The sequence below is a fragment of the Garra rufa genome, chromosome 25, assembly GCF_049309525.1.
Source record: "Garra rufa chromosome 25, GarRuf1.0, whole genome shotgun sequence".
Taxonomy (NCBI): domain Eukaryota; kingdom Metazoa; phylum Chordata; class Actinopteri; order Cypriniformes; family Cyprinidae; genus Garra; species Garra rufa.
The window spans coordinates 3,309,796-3,336,125 of NC_133385.1; the positions used below are offsets into that span (position 1 = coordinate 3,309,796).

General features: G+C 32.6%; 1 protein-coding gene across 1 annotated transcript in view; it reads left to right on the forward strand.

Annotated features, from left to right (window-relative positions):
* The window catches only part of LOC141301026 (protogenin B-like), a 69,568-nt gene that overhangs the window by 13,998 nt on the left and 29,240 nt on the right, over positions 1-26,330 (forward strand). Inside the window, exons 6-10 of the mRNA XM_073831280.1 lie at positions 9,312-9,471; positions 9,554-9,801; positions 11,722-11,886; positions 11,970-12,284; positions 21,197-21,382. Coding sequence (XP_073687381.1) covers positions 9,312-9,471; positions 9,554-9,801; positions 11,722-11,886; positions 11,970-12,284; positions 21,197-21,382 — 1,074 coding nt within the window. The remainder of the gene's footprint in view (positions 1-9,311; positions 9,472-9,553; positions 9,802-11,721; positions 11,887-11,969; positions 12,285-21,196; positions 21,383-26,330) is intronic.

Here is a 26,330-nt window from a genome sequence, read left to right on the forward strand (position 1 = left end):
TAACATTAACAGGGCTTGACATTAACTTTTTGAGGCACTTGTCCTTCGGACAAGTAAATTTATGTTTCACTTGTCCATGCACAAAAGTCACTTGTCCGGGTAAAGATTTATAATATCATTTATTTATTTTTTGTTTTGCTAATGCAGAATTTATTGAAAGCATCCAAACACTATCAATATTAATACAATTCAGTTGAAACAGTAGAAAGGAACGTAGAAGTAGAAGTAGAAAGGAACAGTAGAAGGATCTCCAGACTCATAGTATAATACAAAGTAATACTTTGCACGCTGATGTGCACAGTGTATCACCAGAGTGGTGACTCTTGGTGAAAAAAAATAAAACTATCTATCCGACAGACGCCACAGAACATTTCTCCGTCTTCATAAATAACCCAGTCGAATTCATCTTTCCATTTGGTTACAAATTTTCGTTCCCATTTGAACTCATATGGTGCTGTTGGTGTAAGGCAGGGCTCGAAATTAACTTTTTTACTTGGTAGCACTGGTGCTCCCAACTTTAAAAAGTTAGGAGCATCCCAAAAAATGTAGGAGCACCCAATTTCTTTTTAGTTATGCACCGATCTTGATTCTTCATGGCCGATTCTGATTAACTGACATCTGACAGACGCCTGCCAGATGTTTGTACACAGCAGATGCTTTCCAGATCAAGAGATCTTTATCAGACATCTTGCAGACGTACATGTGCTATCTGAGCCGCGTTGTATAGTATATTGACACGGAGGCGGCAGAATTGTATCTGACAGAATGTGTGCTGTAGCACGAAATATACTATATTTCTTCAAAAGCAGATTGTGGAAACCTTTTAATTGTCCACAATAAAAATAAAATCGTCATTTCACACACCCCTAATTGCAGTTTGTGCAACGCCGGAACAGGGTTTGGTTGAGAGAGAGAGAGAGAGAGAAAAAAACGTCCGGTTCTAAGTTAAGCGGAGCGCAGTTTCAGTGACAGGGAATGATTGACAGCTCAGGGCTCGCAAAATGTCAAAATCTCTGGTAGCCCTTCGGGCAGGTACTCATCAGAATTTGATAGCCCAAAAATTAATTTAACTAGCCCAAATTAAAAAAAAGACATTTTTTAAAAATATAGAAAATCAGATAGGAGTCTAAATGTCAATCAAAAATGTTTTCAATACACAAATATAAACAAATATCAAGGAAAGAATTTTATTTCACCATTTAGTGTAGCTGCAGAATTTTAAAATATCAATTTAAGGCAATTTATGACCCTTTTTTTAAGAGCTGCACAAGTTAAATGAACAGTATGAGTGGGGTTGGACAATGTACGGTAGAATATTAAGCCATAAAATTACATGATTTATAATTCAGATACAGACACAAAAAACAAAATATCTAATACAATAGCATTTCAACCTTTATACCATTAAAAGGGATAAATCAAGTATATAATTTCTTATATTTATATAAGATATATAACATTAGTATTACTTAATTGTTTAGATTTTTAAAAGGCAAATCAAATTATTTCACACTTACACATGGATCGATAATTCCAATAATTTGACCATAAACAGCTGAAAAATGTATTGGAAATAAAAATTAATTTGTTTGTCACGAGGGGGCGCTTTAGGAGCGCTGAAATACTACGGTTTCCATAGTAACAGCTGTATACAAACCAGCACTAACGCCGTTTTATCAGACATGAAATGACAATGCAAACGACATGTTTCTGAGGGCAGTCTGTTCCCGTCAGATACATTCATATGAAGACATCCCTGCAGCGTTTTGACTTTGAAACGTACAGCGTGCATATTTATTCAATGACATCATTGCCTTTTTGAAGATTTATCCAAACCTATCGCGATCGTCTTTCCGTCTTTTAAACTTATACGTTAAACAAGACTTTTAGTCTTGTACTACTAGTCAGTAGTTAGGCTAGCGACAGTTTTGAAACCGAGTCGCACCACACTCATTTCTCTCACTCGCACAAATGCTTCCAAATATAATTTGTGGTCGCACAGATTAATTTATCGCAACTTTGAGAGAGAGAGAGAGAGAGAGAGAGAGAGAGAGAGAGAGAGAGAGAGAGAGAGAGAGAGAGAGAGAGAGAGAGAGAGAGAGAGAGAGAGAGAGAGAGAGAGAGAGAGAGAGAGAGAGAGAGAGAGAGAGAGAGAGAGAGAGAGAGAGAGAGAGAGAGAGAGAGAGAGAGAGAGAGAGAGAGAGAGAGAGAGAGAGAGAGAGAGAGAGAGAGAGAGAGAGAGAGAGAGAGAGAGAGAGAGAGAGAGAGAGAGAGAGAGAGAGAGAGAGAGAGAGAGAGAGAGAGAGAGAGAGAGAGAGAGAGAGAGAGAGAGAGAGAGAGAGAGAGAGAGAGAGAGAGACGCGCGCGCGCGCACTCTCCCGCACTCTCCCATGATCGAACATAGAATGCTGCTACGTCAGAGCGGCCAAAGGGTCAAGAAGCTTCCTCGTACTTTTTGACAAGAGTTCTTAACGGGGCGGCCAGAGCTTCTTTGCAGCTCAAGTCGGCGGCGGTGTGAACGTACAGTAACTTCACGAGCAGGTCTTTTCCGTTCCGTGTGTGTGTGTGTGTACCTGGTATTCATCACGTTGTGGGGACCAAATGTCCCCACAAGGATAGGAATACCAGTAGATTTTGACCTTGTGGGGACATTTCTCAGGTCCCCATGAGGAAACAGGCTTATAAATCATGCACAATGAGTTTTTTTGAGGAAGTAAAAGTGTGCACAATCTCCTGTGAGGGCTAGGTTTAGGTGTAGGGTAGGTGTATGGCGATAGAAGGTACGGTTTGTACAGTATAAAAACCATTACGCCTATGGAATGTCCCCATAAAACATGTAAACCCAACATGTGTGTGTGTGTGTGTGTGTGTGTGTGTGTGTGTGTGTGTGTGTGTGTGTGTGTGTGTCGGCGCGCTGCGCTCTCTGTTCAATATTCCGCTCGGTGTTTGCGCTGCACGTTCTGCTCTGTCGTTAACGGCATATAACGTTAATTAACATGCCATTTTATTTTGTTTGAAATTTAACTTGTCCAGTCGGACAACCAATTTTCTCTTCCACTTGTCCTACAAAAAAATCCACTTGTCCCGGACAAGCGGACAAGCCTTAATGTCGAGCCCTGATTAACAATAATTATATAAGTGTTCACACCAAGAACGTTAACTTTACCGATAACTATATTAGCGTTTATATCAAAAACGAAAACATTAAGGATAACTATGTTAGTGCTCACACCAAGATTGTGAACTTTACCGATAACTATATTAGCGTTTATATCAAAAACGAAAATATTAAGGATAACTATGTTAGTGCTCGCACCAAGATTGTTAACTTTACCGATAACTATATTAGCGTTTATATCAAAAACGAAAATATTAAGGATAACTATGTTAGTGTTCACACCAAGATTGTGAACTTTACCGATAACTATATTAGCGTTTATATCAAAAACGAAAATATTAAGGATAACTATGTTAGTGCTCACACCAAGATTGTTAACTTTACCGATAACTATATTAGCGTTAATATCAAAAACGAAAATATTAAGGATAACTATGTTAGTGTTCACACCAAGATTGTGAACTTTACCGATAACTATATTAGCGTTTATATCAAAAACGAAAATATTAAGGATAACTATGTTAGTGCTCACACCAAGATTGTTAACTTTACCGATAACTATATTAGCGTTAATATCAAAAACGAAAACATTAAGGATAACTATGTTAGTGCTCGCACCAAGAACGTTAACTTTACCGATAACTATATTAGCGTTAATATCAAAAACGAAAACATCAAGGATAACTATATTAGTGTTCGCACCAAGAACGATAACTTTACCGATAACTATATTAGCGTTTATATCAAAAACGAAAACATTAAGGATAACTATGTTAGTGCTCACACCAAGATTGTGAACTTTACCGATAACTATATTAGCGTTTATATCAAAAACGAAAATATTAAGGATAACTATGTTAGTGCTCACACCAAGATTGTTAACTTTACCGATAACTATATTAGCGTTAATATCAAAAACGAAAATATTAAGGATAACTATGTTAGTGTTCACACCAAGATTGTGAACTTTACCGATAACTATATTAGCGTTTATATCAAAAACGAAAATATTAAGGATAACTATGTTAGTGCTCACACCAAGATTGTTAACTTTACCGATAACTATATTAGCGTTAATATCAAAAACGAAAACATTAAGGATAACTATGTTAGTGCTCGCACCAAGAACGTTAACTTTACCGATAACTATATTAGCGTTAATATCAAAAACGAAAACATCAAGGATAACTATATTAGTGTTCGCACCAAGAACGATAACTTTACCGATAACTATATTAGCGTTTATATCAAAAACGAAAACATTAAGGATAACTATATTAGTGTTCGCACCAAGAACGATAACTTTACCGATAACTATATTAGCGTTTATATCAAAAACGAAAACATTAAGGATAACTATATTAGTGTTCGCACCAAGAACGATAACTTTACCGATAACTATATTAGCGTTTATATCAAAAACGAAAACATTAAGGATAACTATGTTAGTGCTCACACCAAGATTGTGAACTTTACCGATAACTATATTAGCGTTTATATCAAAAACGAAAATATTAAGGATAACTATGTTAGTGCTCGCACCAAGATTGTTAACTTTACCGATAACTATATTAGCGTTTATATCAAAAACGAAAATATTAAGGATAACTATGTTAGTGCTCGCACCAAGATTGTTAACTTTACCGATAACTATATTAGCGTTTATATCAAAAACGAAAACATTAAGGATAACTATGTTAGTGCTCGCACCAAGAACGTTAACTTTACCGATAACTATATTAGCGTTAATATCAAAAACGAAAACATTAAGGATAACTATATTAGTGTTCGCACCAAGAACGATAACTTTACCGATAACTATATTAGCGTTTATATCAAAAACGAAAACATTAAGGATAACTATATTAGTGTTCGCACCAAGAACGATAACTTTACCGATAACTATATTAGCGTTTCTATCAAAAACGAAAACATTAAGGATAACTATGTTAGTGCTCACACCAAGATTGTTAACTTTACCGATAACTATATTAGCGTTTATATCAAAAACGAAAATATTAAGGATAACTATGTTAGTGCTCACACCAAGATTGTTAACTTTACCGATAACTATATTAGCGTTTATATCAAAAACGAAAACATTAAGGATAACTATATTAGTGTTCGCACCAAGAACGATAACTTTACCGATAACTATATTAGCATTTCTATCAAAAACGAAAACATTAAGGATAACTATGTTAGTGCTCACACCAAGATTGTTAACTTTACCGATAACTATATTAGCGTTTATATCAAAAACAAAAACATTAAGGATAACTATGTTAGTGCTCACACCAAGAACGTTAACTTTACCGATAACTATATTAGCGTTAATATCAAAAACGAAAATAAAGGATAACTATGTTAGTGCTCACACCAAGAACGTTAACTTTACCGATAACTATATTAGCGTTTATATCAAAAACGAAAACATTAAGGATAACTATGTTAGTGCTCACACCAAGATTGTGAACTTTACCGATAACTATATTAGCGTTTATATCAAAAACGAAAATATTAAGGATAACTATGTTAGTGCTCGCACCAAGATTGTTAACTTTACCGATAACTATATTAGCGTTTATATCAAAAACGAAAATATTAAGGATAACTATGTTAGTGCTCACACCAAGATTGTTAACTTTACCGATAACTATATTAGCGTTTATATCAAAAACGAAAACATTAAGGATAACTATGTTAGTGCTCGCACCAAGAACGTTAACTTTACCGATAACTATATTAGCGTTAATATCAAAAACGAAAACATTAAGGATAACTATATTAGTGTTCGCACCAAGAACGATAACTTTACCGATAACTATATTAGCGTTTATATCAAAAACGAAAACATTAAGGATAACTATATTAGTGTTCGCACCAAGAACGATAACTTTACCGATAACTATATTAGCGTTTATATCAAAAACGAAAACATTAAGGATAACTATATTAGTGTTCGCACCAAGAACGATAACTTTACCGATAACTATATTAGCGTTTCTATCAAAAACGAAAACATTAAGGATAACTATGTTAGTGCTCACACCAAGATTGTTAACTTTACCGATAACTATATTAGCGTTTATATCAAAAACGAAAATATTAAGGATAACTATGTTAGTGCTCACACCAAGATTGTTAACTTTACCGATAACTATATTAGCGTTTATATCAAAAACGAAAATATTAAGGATAACTATGTTAGTGCTCACACCAAGATTGTTAACTTTACCGATAACTATATTAGCGTTTATATCAAAAACGAAAACATTAAGGATAACTATATTAGTGTTCGCACCAAGAACGATAACTTTACCGATAACTATATTAGCGTTTCTATCAAAAACGAAAACATTAAGGATAACTATGTTAGTGCTCACACCAAGATTGTTAACTTTACCGATAACTATATTAGCGTTTATATCCAAAACGAAAACATTAAGGATAACTATGTTAGTGCTCACACCAAGAACGTTAACTTTACCGATAACTATATTAGCGTTAATATCAAAAACGAAAATAAAGGATAACTATGTTAGTGCTCACACCAAGAACGTTAACTTTACCGATAACTATATTAGCGTTAATATCAAAAACGAAAATAAAGGATAACTATGTTAGTGCTCACACCAAGAACGTTAACTTTACCGATAACTATATTAGCGTTAATATCAAAAACGAAAACATTAAGGATAACTATGTTAGTGCTCACACCAAGTTTTTTAACTTTACCGATAACTATATTAGCGTTTATATCAAAAACGAAAATATTAAGGATAACTATGTTAGTGCTCACACCAAGATTGTTAACTTTACCGATAACTATATTAGCGTTTATATCCAAAACGAAAACATTAAGGATAACTATATTAGTGTTCGCACCAAGAACGATAACTTTACCGATAACTATATTAGCGTTTCTATCAAAAACGAAAACATTAAGGATAACTATGTTAGTGCTCACACCAAGATTGTGAACTTTACCGATAACTATATTAGCGTTAATATCAAAAACGAAAATATTAAGGATAACTATGTTAGTGCTCACACCAAGATTGTGAACTTTACCGATAACTATATTAGCGTTTATATCAAAAACGAAAATATTAAGGATAACTATGTTAGTGCTCACACCAAGATTGTTAACTTTACCGATAACTATATTAGCGTTTATATCAAAAACGAAAACATTAAGGATAACTATATTAGTGTTCGCACCAAGAACGATAACTTTACCGATAACTATATTAGAGTTTCTATCAAAAACGAAAACATTAAGGATAACTATGTTAGTGCTCACACCAAGATTGTGAATTTTACCGATAACTGTATTAGCGTTTATATCAAAAACGAAAACATTAAGGATAACTATGTTAGTGCTCACACCAAGAACGTTAACTTTACCGATAACTATATTAGCGTTAATATCAAAAACGAAAATATTAAGGATAACTATATTAGTGCTCACACCAAGATTGTTAACTTTACCGATAACTATATTAGCGTTTATATCAAAAACGAAAACATTAAGGATAACTATGTTAGTGCTCACACCAAGAACGTTAACTTTACCGATAACTATATTAGCGTTTATATCAAAAACGAAAACATTAAGGATAACTATGTTAGTGTTCGCACCAAGAACGATAACTTTACCGATAACTATATTAGCGTTAATATCAAAAACGAAAACATTAAGGATAACTATGTTAGTGCTCACACCAAGATTGTGAATTTTACCCATAACTATATTAGCTTTTATACCAAAACCAAAATATTAACAAAGCATATATTAGTGTTTACAACAAAAATGGTAATTTTACTGATAATTATATTAGTGTTTACATCGAGAACAAAAATATTAACAATAATTATATTAGTGTTCTCACTAAGAACGTTAAATTCACCAATAACTGCATTTATATCAAGAAAAGTTGCATTAACAATAACTATATGTGTTCAAAGCGATAACGATAACTATAATAACTATAATAACTATATTAGTCTTCAAACCAGAAATGTTAACTTTACCAATAGGCCTATGTCTCACTTCCTGCTTCCGGAACGCGGAGTAGGGAAATAAAACTTCCGGCCATTGCTAGTTTCTAGCTTAACTACATTTGTCAGTAGCGTGATGGTAGCTTCGCTGTTTTCTGAATCAAATAGCTTTTCAGTAGCTAAGCTCTTTTTTTTATCAAGTAGCGCGATAGCGTCAACAAAAGCTAAAAGCTACATATATTTCTAAACTTTAAGCTCAAATCGGAATTATAACTGCTACGGTTCACTGATCCTGGGTCAGTAAGCGACGCCACCGCCACTAAACCTTGTGACGCCATTGGCTCGTTAAACTGTCAGTCAAACCGTATTATTCCTCACACGCCTCTCTCGTGAATGAAGTGCGGCGCGCAGTTTGAAGCATTTCAGCTTGTTTGCAGACTTAAGGTAAATAAAGAACTGTTGATTGAAAAAGTACATGTTTTCTGTATTTACAAAGGCTAATGTTTTCTTGCATTCGAGGAGATGAGAAGAGTGTCTTAGTCTAGCATTTGTTTGCTTCACATAAATTGCTTATGTGAAGCGCTGAATCTTTAAATCTTGGCTAAATGTCAAATAAATAAATAAATAAACTGAGTGCCCACGTAGCAACAGAAAACTGCATAATCTGGAATGCAGTTTAGTATTTCAGAATATAATAAATGTGACTTATAGGCCAAGCCGCTGTGACCTGTCTGTTTAATTTTCTTCTCAAAGACTTACAATTCATGTTAGCGTGTTTTTTTTTTTTAACTTTCGGCAAACTATTCCTAAGTTTGGACGTTTCTACTTGAGTGTTCATTTACAATCCGAACCACGTCGTCGTAGGTGACTTCAGGCAAGTTACGGAGGGACTTGGTCCAGCGGTGTTTATCGGCCTCCGCCATTGTAAAAAGCTAACCGGAACTGCCGTCTCCCCACTCAGAGACGTTCTTCAATATTCAATTGTTGCGTGACATATGTTCACATTAAAAACAATAACATTAACGATAAATATATTTCACAAACATCTTTCTATGTCATTATCATATATATGAGGACTCTCTCTTAGTGTTGAATGATTATTAAAATGTTTTTGTTTAATTAACTATACTTATTGTTCTTGAACAGTCCTTTAAAACTGTTCTCACTGCATTTTCACCCAATTTTGCAGTTCCTCCGACTCTAGTGGAGAAACCACAGAGTCAGACTCGACCCAGAGCTGGTACGGCCCGTTTCAGCTGTCAGGCCGAAGGGACACCTGCTCCCCGAATCACCTGGTTTAAGAACGGTCAGGTGATCCACTCCAACGGACGTACTAAGATGTACAACAAGTATGTACAGAGAAATAACTTCAGTAAAACTAAAAGTCATAATCTATATAATACTGACTTATGTCTCTTTATTGTGTGCTAGTAAACTGGTGATAACCCAGATAATTCCGGAAGATGATGCCTTTTACCAGTGCCAAGCGGAGAACTCTCAAGGTTCGGTTGTGTCTACCTCACGTCTTATTGTGGTGCTATCGGAGGACCGTCCCAGTGCTCCACGTAACGTCCACTCAGAAACCATCTCAAGCTCTGCCATCTTACTGGCATGGGAGAGACCGCAGTACAACGCGGATAAAGTTATCGCCTACTCCATACACTACATGAAGTCTGAGGGTGAGTGATTGAAATTGAAGTTCCCAGCTGGTTTATGTCTAGTTTACACCGTTTTTAAACCAGATGAAAATCATGCTGCTTTAAGTCATTTAAAGTCTTTTTTTTTCATTTTTACCTCATAATATTGAATCTTCAAGTTTTTAAGTGCCACACCCACATCTCAACATCCAAACAACCACAGATGCATAGAACAAAATCACGCCTTAAACCCAGCCCCTTCAAGTACACTCTCATCTGTTTCCATACCTTTAAGCGCCTCACCCACATCTTAATATCCAATCAATCACTGATGTCTAGAACCAAGTCCCGCCTTAAACCCTGCCCCTTCAAGTCCCACCTTAAACTCCACCCTCATCCACTTTCATTTTTAAGTGCCACACCCACATCACAACATCCAATCAACAACCAACACATTGAACTAAGTCCCACCTTAAACTCCGACCTCATCTGCTTCGATTTTTAATCACCACACCCACATTACAACATCGAATCAACAATCAATGCATAGAGCCAAGTCTCGCCTTAAACCCTGCCCCTTCAAGCTCACGCTCATCCACCTTCACTTTTGAATGCCATGCCTATATCTCAACAACTAATTAATAACTGATGCATAGAACCAAGTCCAGACTTAAACCTTGCCTCTTCAAGCCACTCTCACATGACAACATCCAAACAACAACCAATTCATAGAACCAAGCCCCGCCTTAAACTCCGCCCGTTCAAGTTCACGCTCATCCACCTCCACTTTTGAGTGTGACACCCACATATAAAAAACCAATTAACAACCAAAGCATAGAACCAAGTCCCGCCTTAAACCCTGCTCCTTCAAGAATACTCTTCCACTTCCATTATTAAGTGCCAAGCCCAGATCACAACATCCAATCAACAACCATTGCATAGAACCAAGCCCCACCTTAAACCCCGCCCCTTCAAGCACACACTCATTTGCTTCCATTTTTAAGTGCCACACACACACATCATACCATTCAATCAACAACCGATGCATGGAACCAAGTCCCGCCTTACACCCCGCCCCTTCAAGAACACCCTTCCGCTTCCATTAAAGGAGTAGTTCACTTTCAGAACAAAAATTTACAGATAATGTACTCAGCCCCTTGCCATCCAAGATGTTCATGGCTTTCTTTCTTCTGTCGATAAGAAATTAAGTTTTTTGAGGAAAACATTTTTAGGATTTCTCTCCATAATATGGACTTCTATGGTGCCCTGAGTTTGCACTTCCAAAATGCAGTTTAAATGCAGCTTCAAATGGCTCTAAATGATCCCAGCTGGGGAAGAAGGGTCTTATCTAGCAAAACGATCGATTATTTTCTAAAAACATTTACAATTTATATACTTTTTAATCTCTACACAGAGTACACACAGAGCTAGACAAGATGAGCATTTAAGGTTAAAAAGTATATAAATTGTATTTTTTTTTTTAGAAAATAACTGCTCGTTTCGCTAGATAAGACCCTTCTTCCTCGGCTGTGATGGTTTAGAGCTCTTTGAAGCTGCATTTTGGAAGTTCAAACTCGGGGGCACCATAGAAATCCATTATATGGAGAGAAATCCTTAAATGTTTTCCTCAAAAAACATATTTCCTTACGACTGAAGAAAGAAAGACATGAACATCTTGCATGACAAGGGGGTGAGTACATTATCTGTACATTTTTGTTCTGAAAGTGAACTACTCCTTTAAGTGCCACGCGCAGATCACAACATCCAATCAACAACTGATACATAGAACCAAGTCCCTCCTTAAACTACATCCTTTCAAGCTCACGCTCATCCACCAAATCTAATCTGCACCTGTAATTCAACTTGACAATAATCATAGTGTGAGATCTCAGTTGTCTCCATTATTCTTATTCTAATTGACTGAATTAGAAACGGCACTGACTGTAGTGTCTATACTCACAGGTCTAAACAACGAAGAGTATCAGGCTGTGATCGGGAATGACACGACCAGCCACATCGTGGATGATTTGGAGCCAGCACGAAACTACACATTTTATATCGTTGCCTACATGCCAATGGGTGCCAGTCGCATGTCAGAGCAGGTCACGCAGCACACGCTGGAGGATGGTGAGCCTGTGGACTTCTAGACCATTCCCAGAACTTACATTTTCCAGAAAACTTCCCTCATGAAATGTGTTTTTGATCCCTAGTGCCTCTCCGTGCCCCTGAGTTGAGTCTGACGAGTCGCAGTCCCTCCGACATCCTGGTGTCCTGGCAGCCGCTTCCTCCCAAACTCAGCCGCGGACGTGTGTCTGCGTACCGTCTGTCCTACCGTACGGCCACGGACGAGCAGGTAATCTCCATCGAGCTGCCCGTCCCGAGTGAGAACTGCACCCAGTTCCTTCTGCAGGGTCTGCAGCCCGACACCATCTACCTGATCCGCATGTCCGTGTCGACCCGAGTGGGCTGGAGCCAACCGTCCGCCTGGAACTCCCATCGCACGCCCAAAACATCCAGCACCACAGGTAAGAGAAGAAACCAGGAAAAACCTTATTTTGGCTCAGAACCGTCTGCTTTGTGATACTACACTATTAAAATATGGGGGGTTGCAGCAATGCCATAGCAGAACCATTTTTGGTTTTCCAAAGAACCCATCTGAAGAGTTATCTAAAGAACCCATTTTCCACTATAAAGAACCTTTTGTGCAATGGAAAGATTCCATGGACGTTGAAGGTTCTTCATTTATTTTTGAAAGTGTTCTTAACTCTTTTCCAGCCAGAGCGTTATTTTTAAGTCCATCAACTGCTTGCGCAGTCATAAATCTCTTGATGGCTGCCAACATTTTTCTCTGTAACATTAGGCTGTTTTGATTTAAATAATGACGAATTTTTTGTGATTACATTAGTTTGCTCAGATGTAAATTAATTATGAAATTGTTTTTATTACTTATTAATTCATTTACCTGCACTAATTCCTTACCTTCCTTTACCTTTAGTAAACTGCAGCCATGTCGTACTAATTTGTACTCTTGTTTTAGTAAATTGCAGCCAAAATCATAATAGTTAATTCCCTCGTTTTAGTAAATGGTGGCCATGTAGAACTATTTTGTACTAATTAATTCCCTCATTTTGGTAAATCATGGCCATGTAGTACTAATTTGTTTCCTCATTTTAGTAAATCACAGCCAATTCATACTAACTCCTTTCCTCGTTTTAGTAAATCGTGGCCACACTGTACTAATTTATTCCCTAATTTTAGTGTGCTAATTTGTTTTCATATTTTAGTAAATCGCAGCCAATTTCTACTAATTTGTATCCTTGTTTAGCAACTGGTGGCTAATTCGTACTATTTCGTTTTCATTTTTTAGTGACTCATGACCAATTCATAATTTTTTTTCCCCCTTATTTTAGTAAATCGTGGCCAATTCATACTAACTTGTTTCCAAATCATGGCCAATTCATACTCATTTGTTTCCATATTTTAGTAAATCATGGCCAATTCGTATTAATTTGTTTCCATATTTTAGTAAATCGCAGCCAATTTGTACTAATTTCTTTCCTCGTTTGAGTAAATGGTGGCCAATTCATACTAATTTGTTTCCTCATTTTATTAAATCACAGCCAATTCATACTAACTCCTTTCCTCGTTTTAGTAAATCGTGGCCACACTGTACTAATTTATTCCCTAATTTTAGTAAATTGTGGCCAATTTGTGCTAATTTGTTTTCATATTTTAGTAAATCGCAGCCAATTTCTACTAATTTGTATCCTTGTTTAGCAACTGGTGGCTAATTCGTACTACTTCGTTTTCATTTTTTAGTGACTCATGACCAATTCGTAATTTTTTTTCCCTTATTTTTGTAAATCGTGGCCAATTAGTGTCCATATTTAAGTAAATCACAGCCAATTCATACTAACTTGTTTCCAAATCATGGCCAATTCACACTAATTTGTTTCCTCATTTTATTAAATCACAGCCAATTCATACTAACTCCTTTCCTCGTTTTAGTAAATCGTGGCCACACTGTACTAATTTATTCCCTAATTTTAGTAAATTGTGGCCAATTTGTGCTAATTTGTTTTCATATTTTAGTAAATCGCAGCCAATTTCTACTAATTTGTTTCCTCGTTTAGCAACTGGTGGCTAATTCGTACTATTTCGTTTTCATTTTTTAGTGACTCATGACCAATTCGTAATTTTTTTTTTTCCCATTTTAATAAATCACAGCCAATTCATACTAATTTGCTTCCTTGTTTTAGTAAATCATGGCCAATTCCTTTTAATTTGTTTCCATATTTTAGTAAATCGCAGCCAATTTGTACTAATTTCTTTCCTCGTTTTAGTAAATCACAGCCAATTCATACTAATTTGTTTCCATATTTGAGTAAATCGCAGCCAATTCACACTAATTTGTTTCCTCATTTTATTAAATCACAGCCAATTCATACTAACTCCTTTCCTCGTTTTAGTAAATCGTGGCCACACTGTACTAATTTATTCCCTAATTTTAGTAAATTGTGGCCAATTTGTGCTAATTTGTTTTCATATTTTAGTAAATCGCAACCAATTCATACTAATTTCTTTTCTCGTTTTAGTAAATCGTGGCCAATTCATACTAATTTCTTTTCTCGTTTTAGTAAATCGTGGCCAATTCATACTAATTTCTTTTCTCGTTTTAGTAAATCGTGGCCACACTACTAATTTATTCCCTAATTTTAGTAAATTGTGGCCAATTTGTGCTAATTTGTTTCCATATTTGAGTAAATCGCAGCCAATTCACACTAATTTGTTTCCTCATTTTATTAAATCACAGCCAATTCATACTAACTCCTTTCCTCGTTTTAGTAAATCGTGGCCACACTGTACTAATTTATTCCCTAATTTTAGTAAATTGTGGCCAATTTGTGCTAATTTGTTTTCATATTTTAGTAAATCGCAGCCAATTCACACTAATTTCTTTCCTCGTTTTAGTAAATCGTGGCCACACTGTACTAATTTATTCCCTAATTTTAGTAAATTGTGGCCAATTTGTGCTAATTTGTTTTCATATTTTAGTAAATCGCAGCCAATTTCTACTAATTTGTATCCTTGTTTAGCAACTGGTGGCTAATTCGTACTATTTCGTTTTCATTTTTTAGTGACTCATGACCAATTCATAATTTTTTTTTTTCCTAATTTTAGTAAATCGTGGCCAATTAGTGTCCATATTGAAGTAAATCGCAGCCAATTCATACTAATTTGCTTCCTTGTTTTAGTAAATCATGGCCAATTCCTTTTAATTTGTTTCCATATTTTAGTCAATCGCAGCCAATTTGTACTAATTTCTTTCCTCGTTTTAGTAAATCATGGCCAATTCATACTAATTTGTTTCCATATTTGAGTAAATCGCAGCCAATTCACACTAATTTGTTTCCTTATTTTAGTAAATCGCAACCAATTCATACTAATTTCTTTTCTCGTTTTAGTAAATCGTGGCCACACTACTAATTTATTCCCTAATTTTAGTAAATTGTGGCCAATTTGTGCTAATTTGTTTTCATATTTTAGTAAATCGCAACCAATTCATACTAATTTGTTTCCTCATTTTAGTAAATCACAGCCAATTCACACTAATTTCTTTCCTCGTTTTAGTAAATCGTGGCCACACTGTACTAATTTATTCCCTAATTTTAGTAAATTGTGGCCAATTTGTGCTAATTTGTTTTCATATTTTAGTAAATCGCAGCCAATTTCTACTAATTTGTATCCTTGTTTAGCAACTGGTGGCTAATTCGTACTATTTCGTTTTCATTTTTTAGTGACTCATGACCAATTCATAATTTTTTTTTTTCCTAATTTTAGTAAATCGTGGCCAATTAGTGTCCATATTGAAGTAAATCGCAGCCAATTCATACTAATTTGCTTCCTTGTTTTAGTAAATCATGGCCAATTCCTTTTAATTTGTTTCCATATTTTAGTCAATCGCAGCCAATTTGTACTAATTTCTTTCCTCGTTTTAGTAAATCATGGCCAATTCATACTAATTTGTTTCCATATTTGAGTAAATCGCAGCCAATTCACACTAATTTGTTTCCTTATTTTAGTAAATCGCAACCAATTCATACTAATTTCTTTTCTCGTTTTAGTAAATCGTGGCCACACTACTAATTTATTCCCTAATTTTAGTAAATTGTGGCCAATTTGTGCTAATTTGTTTTCATATTTTAGTAAATCGCAACCAATTCATACTAATTTGTTTCCTCATTTTAGTAAATCACAGCCAATTCATACTAACTCCTTTCCTCGTTTTAGTAAATCGTGGCCACACTGTACTAATTTATTCCCTAATTTTAGTAAATTGTGGCCAATTTGTGCTAATTTGTTTTCATATTTTAGTAAATCGCAGCCAATTTCTACTAATTTGTATCCTTGTTTAGCAACTGGTGGCTAATTCGTACTATTTCGTTTTCATTTTTTAGTGACTCATGACCAATTCGTAATTTTTTTTTTCTTATTTTAGTAAATCGTGGCCAATTAGTGTCCATATTTAAGTAAATCACAGCCAATTCATACTAACTTGTTTCCAAATCATGGCCAATTCATACTAATTTGTTTCCTTGTTTTAGTAAATCATGGCCAATTCGTATTAATTTGTTTCCATATTTTAGTAAATCGCAGCCAATTTGTACTAATTTCTTTCCTCGTTTGAGTAAATCGCAGCCAATTCACACTAATTTCTTTCCTCGTTTTAGTAAATCGTGGCCACACTGTACTAATTTATTCCCTAATTTTAGTAAATTGTGGCCAATTTGTGCTAATTTGTTTTCATATTTTAGTAAATCGCAGCCAATTTCTACTAATTTGTTTCCTCGTTTAGCAACTGGTGGCTAATTCGTACTATTTCGTTTTCATTTTTTTAGTGACTCATGACCAATTCGTAATTATTTTTTTTTTCCTTATTTTAGTAAATCGTGGCCAATTAGTGTCCATATTTAAGTAAATCACAGCCAATTCATACTAACTTGTTTCCAAATCATGGCCAATTCTTACTAATTTGCTTCCATATTTTAATAAATCGCAGCCAATTTCTACTAATTTGTTTCCTCGTTTAGCAACTGGTGGCTAATTCGTACTATATCGTTTTCATTTTTTTAGTGACTCATGACCAATTCGTAATTATTTTTTTTTTCCTTATTTTAGTAAATCGTGGCCAATTAGTGTCCATATTTAAGTAAATCACAGCCAATTCATACTAACTTGTTTCCAAATCATGGCCAATTCTTACTAATTTGCTTCCATATTTTAATAAATCACAGCCAATTTCTACTAATTTGTTTCCTCGTTTAGCAACTGGTGGCTAATTCGTACCATTTCGTTTTCATTTTTTAGTGACTCATGACCAATTCGTAATTTTTTTTTTTCCCATTTTAATAAATCACAGCCAATTCATACTAATTTGCTTCCTTGTTTTAGTAAATCATGGCCAATTCCTTTTAATTTGTTTCCTCATTTTATTAAATCACAGCCAATTCATACTAATTTCTTTTCTCGTTTTAGTAAATCGTGGCCACGCTACTAATTTATTGCCTAATTTTAGTAAATTGTGGCCAATTTGTGCTAATTTGTTTTCATATTTTAGTAAATCGCAACCAGTTCATACTAATTTCTTTTCTCGTTTTAGTAAATCATTGCTATACGTACTAATTTGTTTCATTTATTAATTAAATCATGTGTACGTCCTACCAATTTGTTCCCTTGTTTTAGTAAATCATGGTCACATCACACTAATTTGCTTCCTTGTTTTAATAAGCTGTGGCCACGTAGTACTACTTTGTTCCCCATTTTAGTAAATCTCAGCCAATTCATACTAATTCATTCTCTTGTTAGTAAATTACTGCCACGTTGTACTAATTTGTTTCCTTCGCTCCCAGCCATGTTGAACTACTAAATTCTCTAGTTTTCATTTGTCAAAATGAGGGAATTTATTTGTACAATGTGGCCATGTTTTACTAAATCAAGGGAATGAATGCTCAATTTGTAGTAATTAAATTTTTGTCCACATCGTGTGTGGGGCTCCGTACAAATTCTTTCCACATCTTCTGGTTTACGCATCTTCGCTTGCTTTTGAATCTGGAAGAGTGAAAAGCATTGTGTAACAGATTACAGAAAATGTTATCAGTGACAGGAAAAGAGTTATAAGAATTTAAGAATTTATGTCTTTTTTTTTATTAGTTTGAAGAACATTTTAAAAATCTGAACTATAAAGAACCTTTTAATAGAATGAAAAGTTTTCCATAACTGTTAAAAGTTCTGCTTGGAACCATCGAAGCAAAGAACACTTTATTTTTAAGAATGTAGCAAATGTAACAAATCCAGAATAGCAACATCCTAGCAACCAGCCAAAACAACTTGGCGTTTTGTCAGCGAGTTCTGCACGGTCAACTCACCGCTCTCATTTTCTTCAGATGAAATTGAGTTTTATTTAACGCAGCTTTCAGAAAAGGTCCGACAATCTCCGTAAGCCGCTGAAGTGGGCAGCTCAGACCGTGACAGATGCCTTTGGCTTTCAGGACTTGGCTTTGTTCCGGCCTTCCGTTTGTTACTCGATGACCCTTGACCCCGGCTGTCAGTTAGGCACTGAGGGACGGCTCAGTTTCGGGTCATAAAGGGATCGCTCCAGGCAGCCCAAAGAATAGACCTGTTTCAGAAATGGCCTTTATTTTCTCTTTCAGCCTTTTCTGATGGATATTTGCTTTACCGGATCTTTCTGTTATGTTTATTTAGACAAACTCATCTTGAACTTGTCTGGTTGAAAACAGAGATAGATTTGGGATTGAATTTGGCCGTAACTTTGTTTGAGTTTGAGTGGTTGGAAGGAACTTACAAGGAACTCATCAAAGCCTTAATAATTAAAGCCCACTTGAATCGATGGTGGAATGTCTCTAGTTGAGATGTTGTGTCGATACTGATGCTTTTATACATCCTTGATTGTTCTGCCCTAAGCATTGTTACTTTATTGATTCAGATCCTACATGTTTTCCTATCTGGACACACAGCGATAAAGCGGTTTCTCACTTCATTAGATAGTGTAGCAGAACTGTAAGCAGTTAAAAAAAGTAAATCTGATGTGTTTCTCGCTGAATTGTAATGTTTTATTCTTTTAAGCAGTAAACCTGGAAAATTAATATGAATATAAAATAAAACTTTTCTTAGAATTACGAGTTTATATCTTTTTTATCGCAATTGCAGGTTATCTTAAAATTCAGATTTTTTTCTTCCCAGAATTTTATACCAAGCAAATAAAACTTTTCTTAGAAGTACAAGTTTATCTTATAATTCTTAACTTTTTTATTGCAATTTTACTTTATATCATAAAATTCTGATGTTTTTTCTAACAATTGCGACTTTATATCCTAAAATTCTAACTGTTCTTCTCAGAATTTTCTTCTCAGAGTTTATATCAAGCAAATAAAAACTTTTCAACTTAACTTAAAATTACAAGTTTATCTTATAATTCTGATATCTTACAATTCTGTCTTTTTTTCAACAATTGTAACTTTATATCTTAAAATTCAGACTTTTCTGCTCAGAATTGTGAGTTTATACCAGGCTAATAAAATTTTTCTTAGAATTACAAGTTTTTATCTTATAATTCTGACTTTTTTATCGCAATGTCGAGTTTATGTCTTAAAATTCTGACTTTTGTTTTTCAGAATTGCAAGTTTATATCAAACAAATAACTTTTCTTTGAAAAAGAGTTTACATCTTACAATTCTGACTTTTTTATGGCAATGGTGACTTTATATCTTTAAATTCAGAATTTTTTTCTCAGAATTGCAAGTTTAAATCAAGCAAATAAAACTTTTCTTAGAATTACAAGTTTATAACTTATAATTCAGGCTTTTGTATTGCAATTTCGAAATTTCGAAAAATTCAGACTTTTCTCAGAAATGCAAGTTTATATCACACAAATACATTTTTTCTTACAATTGCAAGTTTATAAACTCAAAGTTTATTAGTCACTCAAATTTTTTCTTACAATTGCTAGTTATGTCTCGCAAATCAGACTTTTTTATTGCTATTGTGTGTTATGGTAAAATTTTTAGTTTCTCATAATTGTGAGTTATATCAAGCAAATAAAACTTTCCTTAGAATTACGAGTTTATATCTTATAATTCAGACTTTATCACAAATCTTAAAATTCAGATTTTTCTTCTCAGAATTGAGTTTATATCTCACAATTCTGACTTTTTTTCAAACAATTGCGACTTTACATCTTAAAATTCTGACGTAGTTGATTTAATGTGAATTACGAGTTTATATCTTATAATTTAAAAAAAATTATTACAACTGTGAGTTTATATTTAAAAATCAGACTTTTCTTCTCAGAATTGATTTATATCTTACAATTCTGACTTTTTTCCAACACTTGCGACTTTACATCTTAAAATTCTGATGTTTCCAACCATGTTTCATCAGAAAATGTACAAATATACTGTATTTATATCTGTAGTTAATTTAATGTGAATTACGAGTTTAAATCTTATAATTCTGACTTTATCACAACTTTATATTTTAAAACTCTGACTTTTTTTTCCAACAATTGTGACTTTACATCTTAAAATTCTGATGTTTCCAACCATTTTTCCTCAGAAAATGTACAAATATACTGTATTTCTATCTGTAGTTGATTTAAGGTGAATTACGAGTTTATATCTTATAATTCTAATTTTTTTTATATTTATATGTTTATATTTTAAAATTCAAAATTTTTCTTCTCAGAATTGAGTTTATATCTTACAATTTGGACTTTTTTTCCAACAGTTGCTAATTTATATCTCACAGTTCTGACCTTTTTCCAACAATTGTGACTTTATATCTTAAAATTCTGACATTTACAATAATTTTTCCTCAGAAAATGTACAAATTTACTGTATTTCTAATCATGACTTTTTTTTATCACAACTGTGAGTTTATATTTTAGAAATTTGACTTTTCTTCTCAGAATTGAATCGCACAATCTGACTTTTTTCCATCAATTGCGACTTTATATCTTACAGTTCATTTAACCTTTCTGCTCATAATAGTGAGTTTATATCAAGCAAATTTAACGATTTCATATCTTATAATTATAACATTTTATTGTGATTTTGACTTTATATCATTGCGACTTTGTCTTAAAATTCATACTTTTCTTCTCAGAGTTTATATCAAGCAAATAAAACTAATTTACTACAATTACAAGTTTATTTTATAATTCTGACTTTTTTATGGCAACTTAAGTTAATATTTTCAACATTCTGACATTTCTTCTTAGAATTGAGTTTACATCTTACAATTTGGACTTTTTTCATTTATATCAAAATTCTGACGTTTCCAAATATTTTTCCTCAGAAAATGTACAAATATACTGCATTTTTATCTGTTGTTGATTTAATGTGTCTGTTTGTTCCCTCAGTGCCTCCTGCCCCAAACCTTGAGCTTGAACCTCTGAACTGCACCTCAGTGACGGTCCGCTGGCATCCAGCTCCCAGCGACGCTGTCCTCCAGGGATACAAGCTGTCTTTCCACCCAGACGGCCAATCAGAGGACTCGGTTCTCCAGCTGACCCCACATGACCACCAGCGCTCCATCACAGGACTCAGTGAGTGACACACATTCACCTCTCACTTAAACAGCCTGCAACCACCAATAACAAAAACACTTAGGAACGTCAGCAGTTCATTCCTATGGAAGCTTATTTCCATCACCGAATCAGAAATACAAGACGGACAGTTCTGACTTTTTTGCCCCACACTTGCAAGTTTATATCGTGGAATTAAAACTTTTTTTTTTTTTTCAGAATTGTAAGTGTATATCTCTCAATTCTGAATTTTCTTCTCAGAAATGCAAGTTAAAAAAGTAGATAAAACTTTTTTCTAGGGCTGCTCGATTTTGGCAAACAATCATAATCACGATTATTTAAACGATTATGACAGGCTCCAAAACTTTACATAGTGATTAATTTAAAGATAGCAATACAGCCAGAAAAAAGATACAAAAAAAATAGTGCTTTAAAAAAACTGAATACTTTTATGCAAGTCTAAAGTAGTCTAACAATACTACAGAAATTGAATGTGATTATTTGAATGTAAAATAAAACAATGTCTTCACTGTAATAGTTAAACATGCTTTGTTTCTTATTAAAACTACAAACGTCCTTCATTCAAAAGCAGTGAGTGATTTTTCTCTTTGTGTTTTTACGTTTTATTTATATTAGGCACAGAGAAAATCTGTATTTCTAAGAATTTTTTTAGCGCAATTTCATATCCTAAAATTCTGACTGCTCAGAATTGCGAGTTTATATGAAGCTAATAAAACTTTTCTTAGAATTACAAGTTTATATGTTATAATTCAGGCTTTTGTATCGCAATTTTGACTTTATATCTTACAATTCTGACGTATATTTTTTTAGTCAGATTTTTTTTTTCATATTTGCGATTTTATATCAAGCTAATAAAACTTTTCTTTGAATGAAGAGTTTTTATCTTATAATCCTGACTTTTTTATGGCAATTGTGACTTTATATCTTAAAATTCTGACCTTTTTTTTTTTACCAACAATCTTAATTATGAATTTTCTTCTCAGAATTGTGAGTTTATATCAAGCAAATAAAACTTTTCTTAGAATTACGAGTTTATCTTATAATTCTAACTTTTTATCGCAATTTCAGATTTATATAATAAAATTCTGACTTTTCTTCTCAGAATTGCGAGTTTAAATCAATCAAATAAAACTTTTCTTAGAATTAAAAATCTGTGTCTTATAATTTGGACTTTTTTATCACATTTTCAACTTTATATCTTAAAATTCTGACCTTTTTTTTTTTTTTTTACCAACAATCTTAATTCTGACTTTTCTTCTCAGAATTGTGAGTTTATATCAAGCAAATAAAACTTTTCTTAGAATTACAAGTTTATATCTTATAATTCTAACTTTTTTATCCGAATTGTGACTTTATTTCTTAAAATTCAGACTTTTTTTTTTTAGTCAGATTTTTTTTTCATATTTGCGAGTTTAAATCAATCAAATAAAACTTTTCTTAGAATTACAAATCTGTGTCTTATAATTTGGATTTTTTTATCGCAATTTCAACTTTATATCTTAAAATTCTGACTTCTCAGAATTGTGAGTTTATATCAAGCAAATAAAACTTTTCTTAGAATTACAAGTTTGTATGTTATAATTCAGGCTTTATAATTCTGACTTTTTTTTATCCGAATTGTGACTTTATTTCTTAAAATTCAGACTTTTTTTTTTTTTAGTCAGATTTTTTTTCATATTTGCGAGTTTATATCAAGCAAATAAAACTTTCCTTAGAATTAGGAGTTTATATCTTATTATATCTTAATAACTCTGACTTATTCTACGGCAATTGTAACGTTATATCTTAAAAAAAACTTCCAACAATTGACTTTATATCTGAAAATTCTGACTTTTCTTCTCAAAAATGCAAGTTTATCAAGCCGATAAAACTTTTCTCAGAATTACTAATTTATCTTATAATTCTAACTTTTTATCGCAATTTCAGATTTATGTAATAAAATTCTGACTTAGAATTGTGAGTTTATATCAAGCAAATAAAACTTTTCTTAGAATTACAAGTTTATATGTTATAATTCAGGCTTTTGTATCGCAATTTTGACTTTATATCTTAAAATTCTGACATATATTGCTAGTTATGTCTCGCAAATCTGACTTTTTTATCGCTATTGTGTTATGTTTAAATTCTGTCTTTTTTCTCATAATTGTGCGTCTATATCAAGCAAACAAAACTTTTCTTAGAATTACAAGTTTCTATCTTATAATTCTAACTTTTTTATCTGAATTGTGACTTAATTTCTTAAAATTCAGACTTTTTTTTTTGTCAGATTTTTTTTTCATATTTGCGAGTTTATATCAAGCAAATAAAACTTTCCTTAGAATTAGGAGTTTATATCTTATTATATCTTAATAACTCTGACGTATTCTATGGCAATTGTAACGTTATATCTTAAAAAAAACTTCCAACAATTGACTTTATATCTGAAAATTCTGACTTTTCTTCTCAAAAATGCAAGTTTATCAAGCCAATAAAACTTTTCTCAGAATTGCAAGTTTATAACTCAATTTCTCGTTTATGTCTCACAAATCAGACTTCCACAGTTTCTAGTCTGAATTAGCTGCTTAAGACAACTATAAATATGCGATTTAATCTTAAATGAGAAATCAACCCACGTATTTTTCATTTTACACTAGGATAAAAAAAGTAATGTAGCACCAATAAAAATCTCCTGAAATGTAAAACTGGACAAGGAAATATTCCACAGTTTCTTTCAGCATCTGTCCCATGTTTGTGTTTGTGGTCATTGTGGATCTGATTGTCCCTGGCCAGATTGAGATTTGCTGATCAATAATTGGCCTTCTTCTGTTGGCACTTATGCACGGTCGCCCTGTCCACCGCATCCGCGGCTTTGTACGTGTCACGCAGTTTCCCCTCAGTGTCAAGGGTCACAGCCCAGATGTCTCCTTCTAGCTTTCCCATCATTCTCCATGGCCGTCTATTGTGTTTGGGTTTAAGGTCGGCCAGAGGCCCGTGAGAGCGACCCTCCCCCGTCAACCCTACAGCTGGACACTTACAGCCAACAAAGGATTCTGGGATTGGTCTGAACTGGGCAGAAGTGACCCAAGACCAAAGAACTTGATGCAAATTTGAGTTTAATCTGCTGATGGAGTGAAACCAGTCAAACTGATTAGGGTTAGCCTGCGGTTAGACTAATATTTGATGGGAGATAAATCCTAAAACTTTTTTTTTAAAGAAAATTATTAGAAGTAATTTGATTAGGATTTCCAGTTTTATAGATATGCTTTGCCTTTCAAACTTGTATTGGGAAATACATTTTCTAATTTTCTAAGTTTTTTAAACAAGATTTTTATATAGAACATTTGACCTTTTCTAGTTTTAGCTGGGAAATAAATATGTTCTAATTCTCTTAGAAAACATCTAGTTTTTAAAATATATAAAAAAAATATATCTTAATTCACTTAACTTGATTTGATTTGAGTAATTTATCTAGCATTTTTAACATTTCAAACTTTCTTAGAATATTAGAACATTTCTAAATATTTTAATTATTAATTAATTCATTTAAAGAAATTTTTTAAAAGTCTTTTGATTAGGATTTACAGTCAGATAAATATGCTTATAAAGATAAATATGCTTTACCTTGAAATAAATTCATTTTTTTAATTTTCTTAGTTTCTTAGATGGGATACTTTTTTTTATATAAAAAAAATCTTAATTCACTTAATTTACTTAAAACAAATTAATTAAAAATTATTTGAAATATTTGAAAAAAATATATATATATTAAGAAAATTTGAGTGATTTAACTAGCTTTTCTAAATTTTTCTTGGGGAAATAAATACATTTTCTAATTTTCTAAGTTTCTTAGACAATGGATAAAAAAAAAAAAAGATTAAGATATTATTTTTATATAGAACATTTGACCTTTTGTAGTTTTAGCTGGGAAACAAATATGTTTAATTCTCTTAGAAAACATCTAGTTTTTAAAATAGAAAATTTATCTTAATTCACTTAAAACTTGATTTGATTTGAGTAATTTATCTAGCATTTTTAACATTTCAAACTTTCTTAGAATATTAGAACATTTCTAAATATTTTTAATTATTAATTAATTAATTTAAAGAAAATTATTAAAAGTCTTTTGATTAGGATTTACAGTCCGATAAATATGCTTATAAATATAAATATGCTTTACCTTGAAATAAATTAATTTTTAATTTTTCTTAAAAGTTTCTTAGATGGGATATTTTTTAATATATATAAAAAAAAATCTTAATTCACTTAATTTACTTAAAACAAATTAATTAAAAATTATTTGAAATATTTGAAAAAAATATATATATTAAGAAAATTTGAGTGATTTAACTAGCTTTTCTAAATTTTACCTGGGAAATAAATACATTTTCTAATTTTCTAAGTTTCTTAGACAATGGATTTAAAAAAAAAAAATGATTAAGATAAGATTTTTATATAGAACATTTGACCTTTTCTAGTTTTAGCTGGGAAATAAATATGTTCTAATTCTCTTAGAAAACATCTAGTTTTGAAAATAGAAAATATATCTTAACTCACTTAAAACTTGATTTGATTTGAGCAATTTATCTAGCATTTTTAACATTTCAAACTTTCTTAGAATATTAGAACATTTCTAAATATTTTAATTATTAATTAATTAATTTAAAGAAAATTTTTAAAAGTCTTTTGATTAGGATTTACAGTCCGATAAATATGCTTATAAAGATAAATATGCTTTACCTTGAAATAAATTCATTTTTTAATTTTCTTAGTTTCTTAGATGGGATATTTTTTTAATATTAAAAAAATCTTAATTCACTTAATTTACTTAAAACAAATTAATTAAAAATTATTTGAAATATTTGAAAAAAAAATATATATATTAAGAAAATTTGAGTGATTTAACTAGCTTTTCTAAATTTTTCTTGGGGAAATAAATACATTTTCTAATTTTCTAAGTTTCTTAGACAAT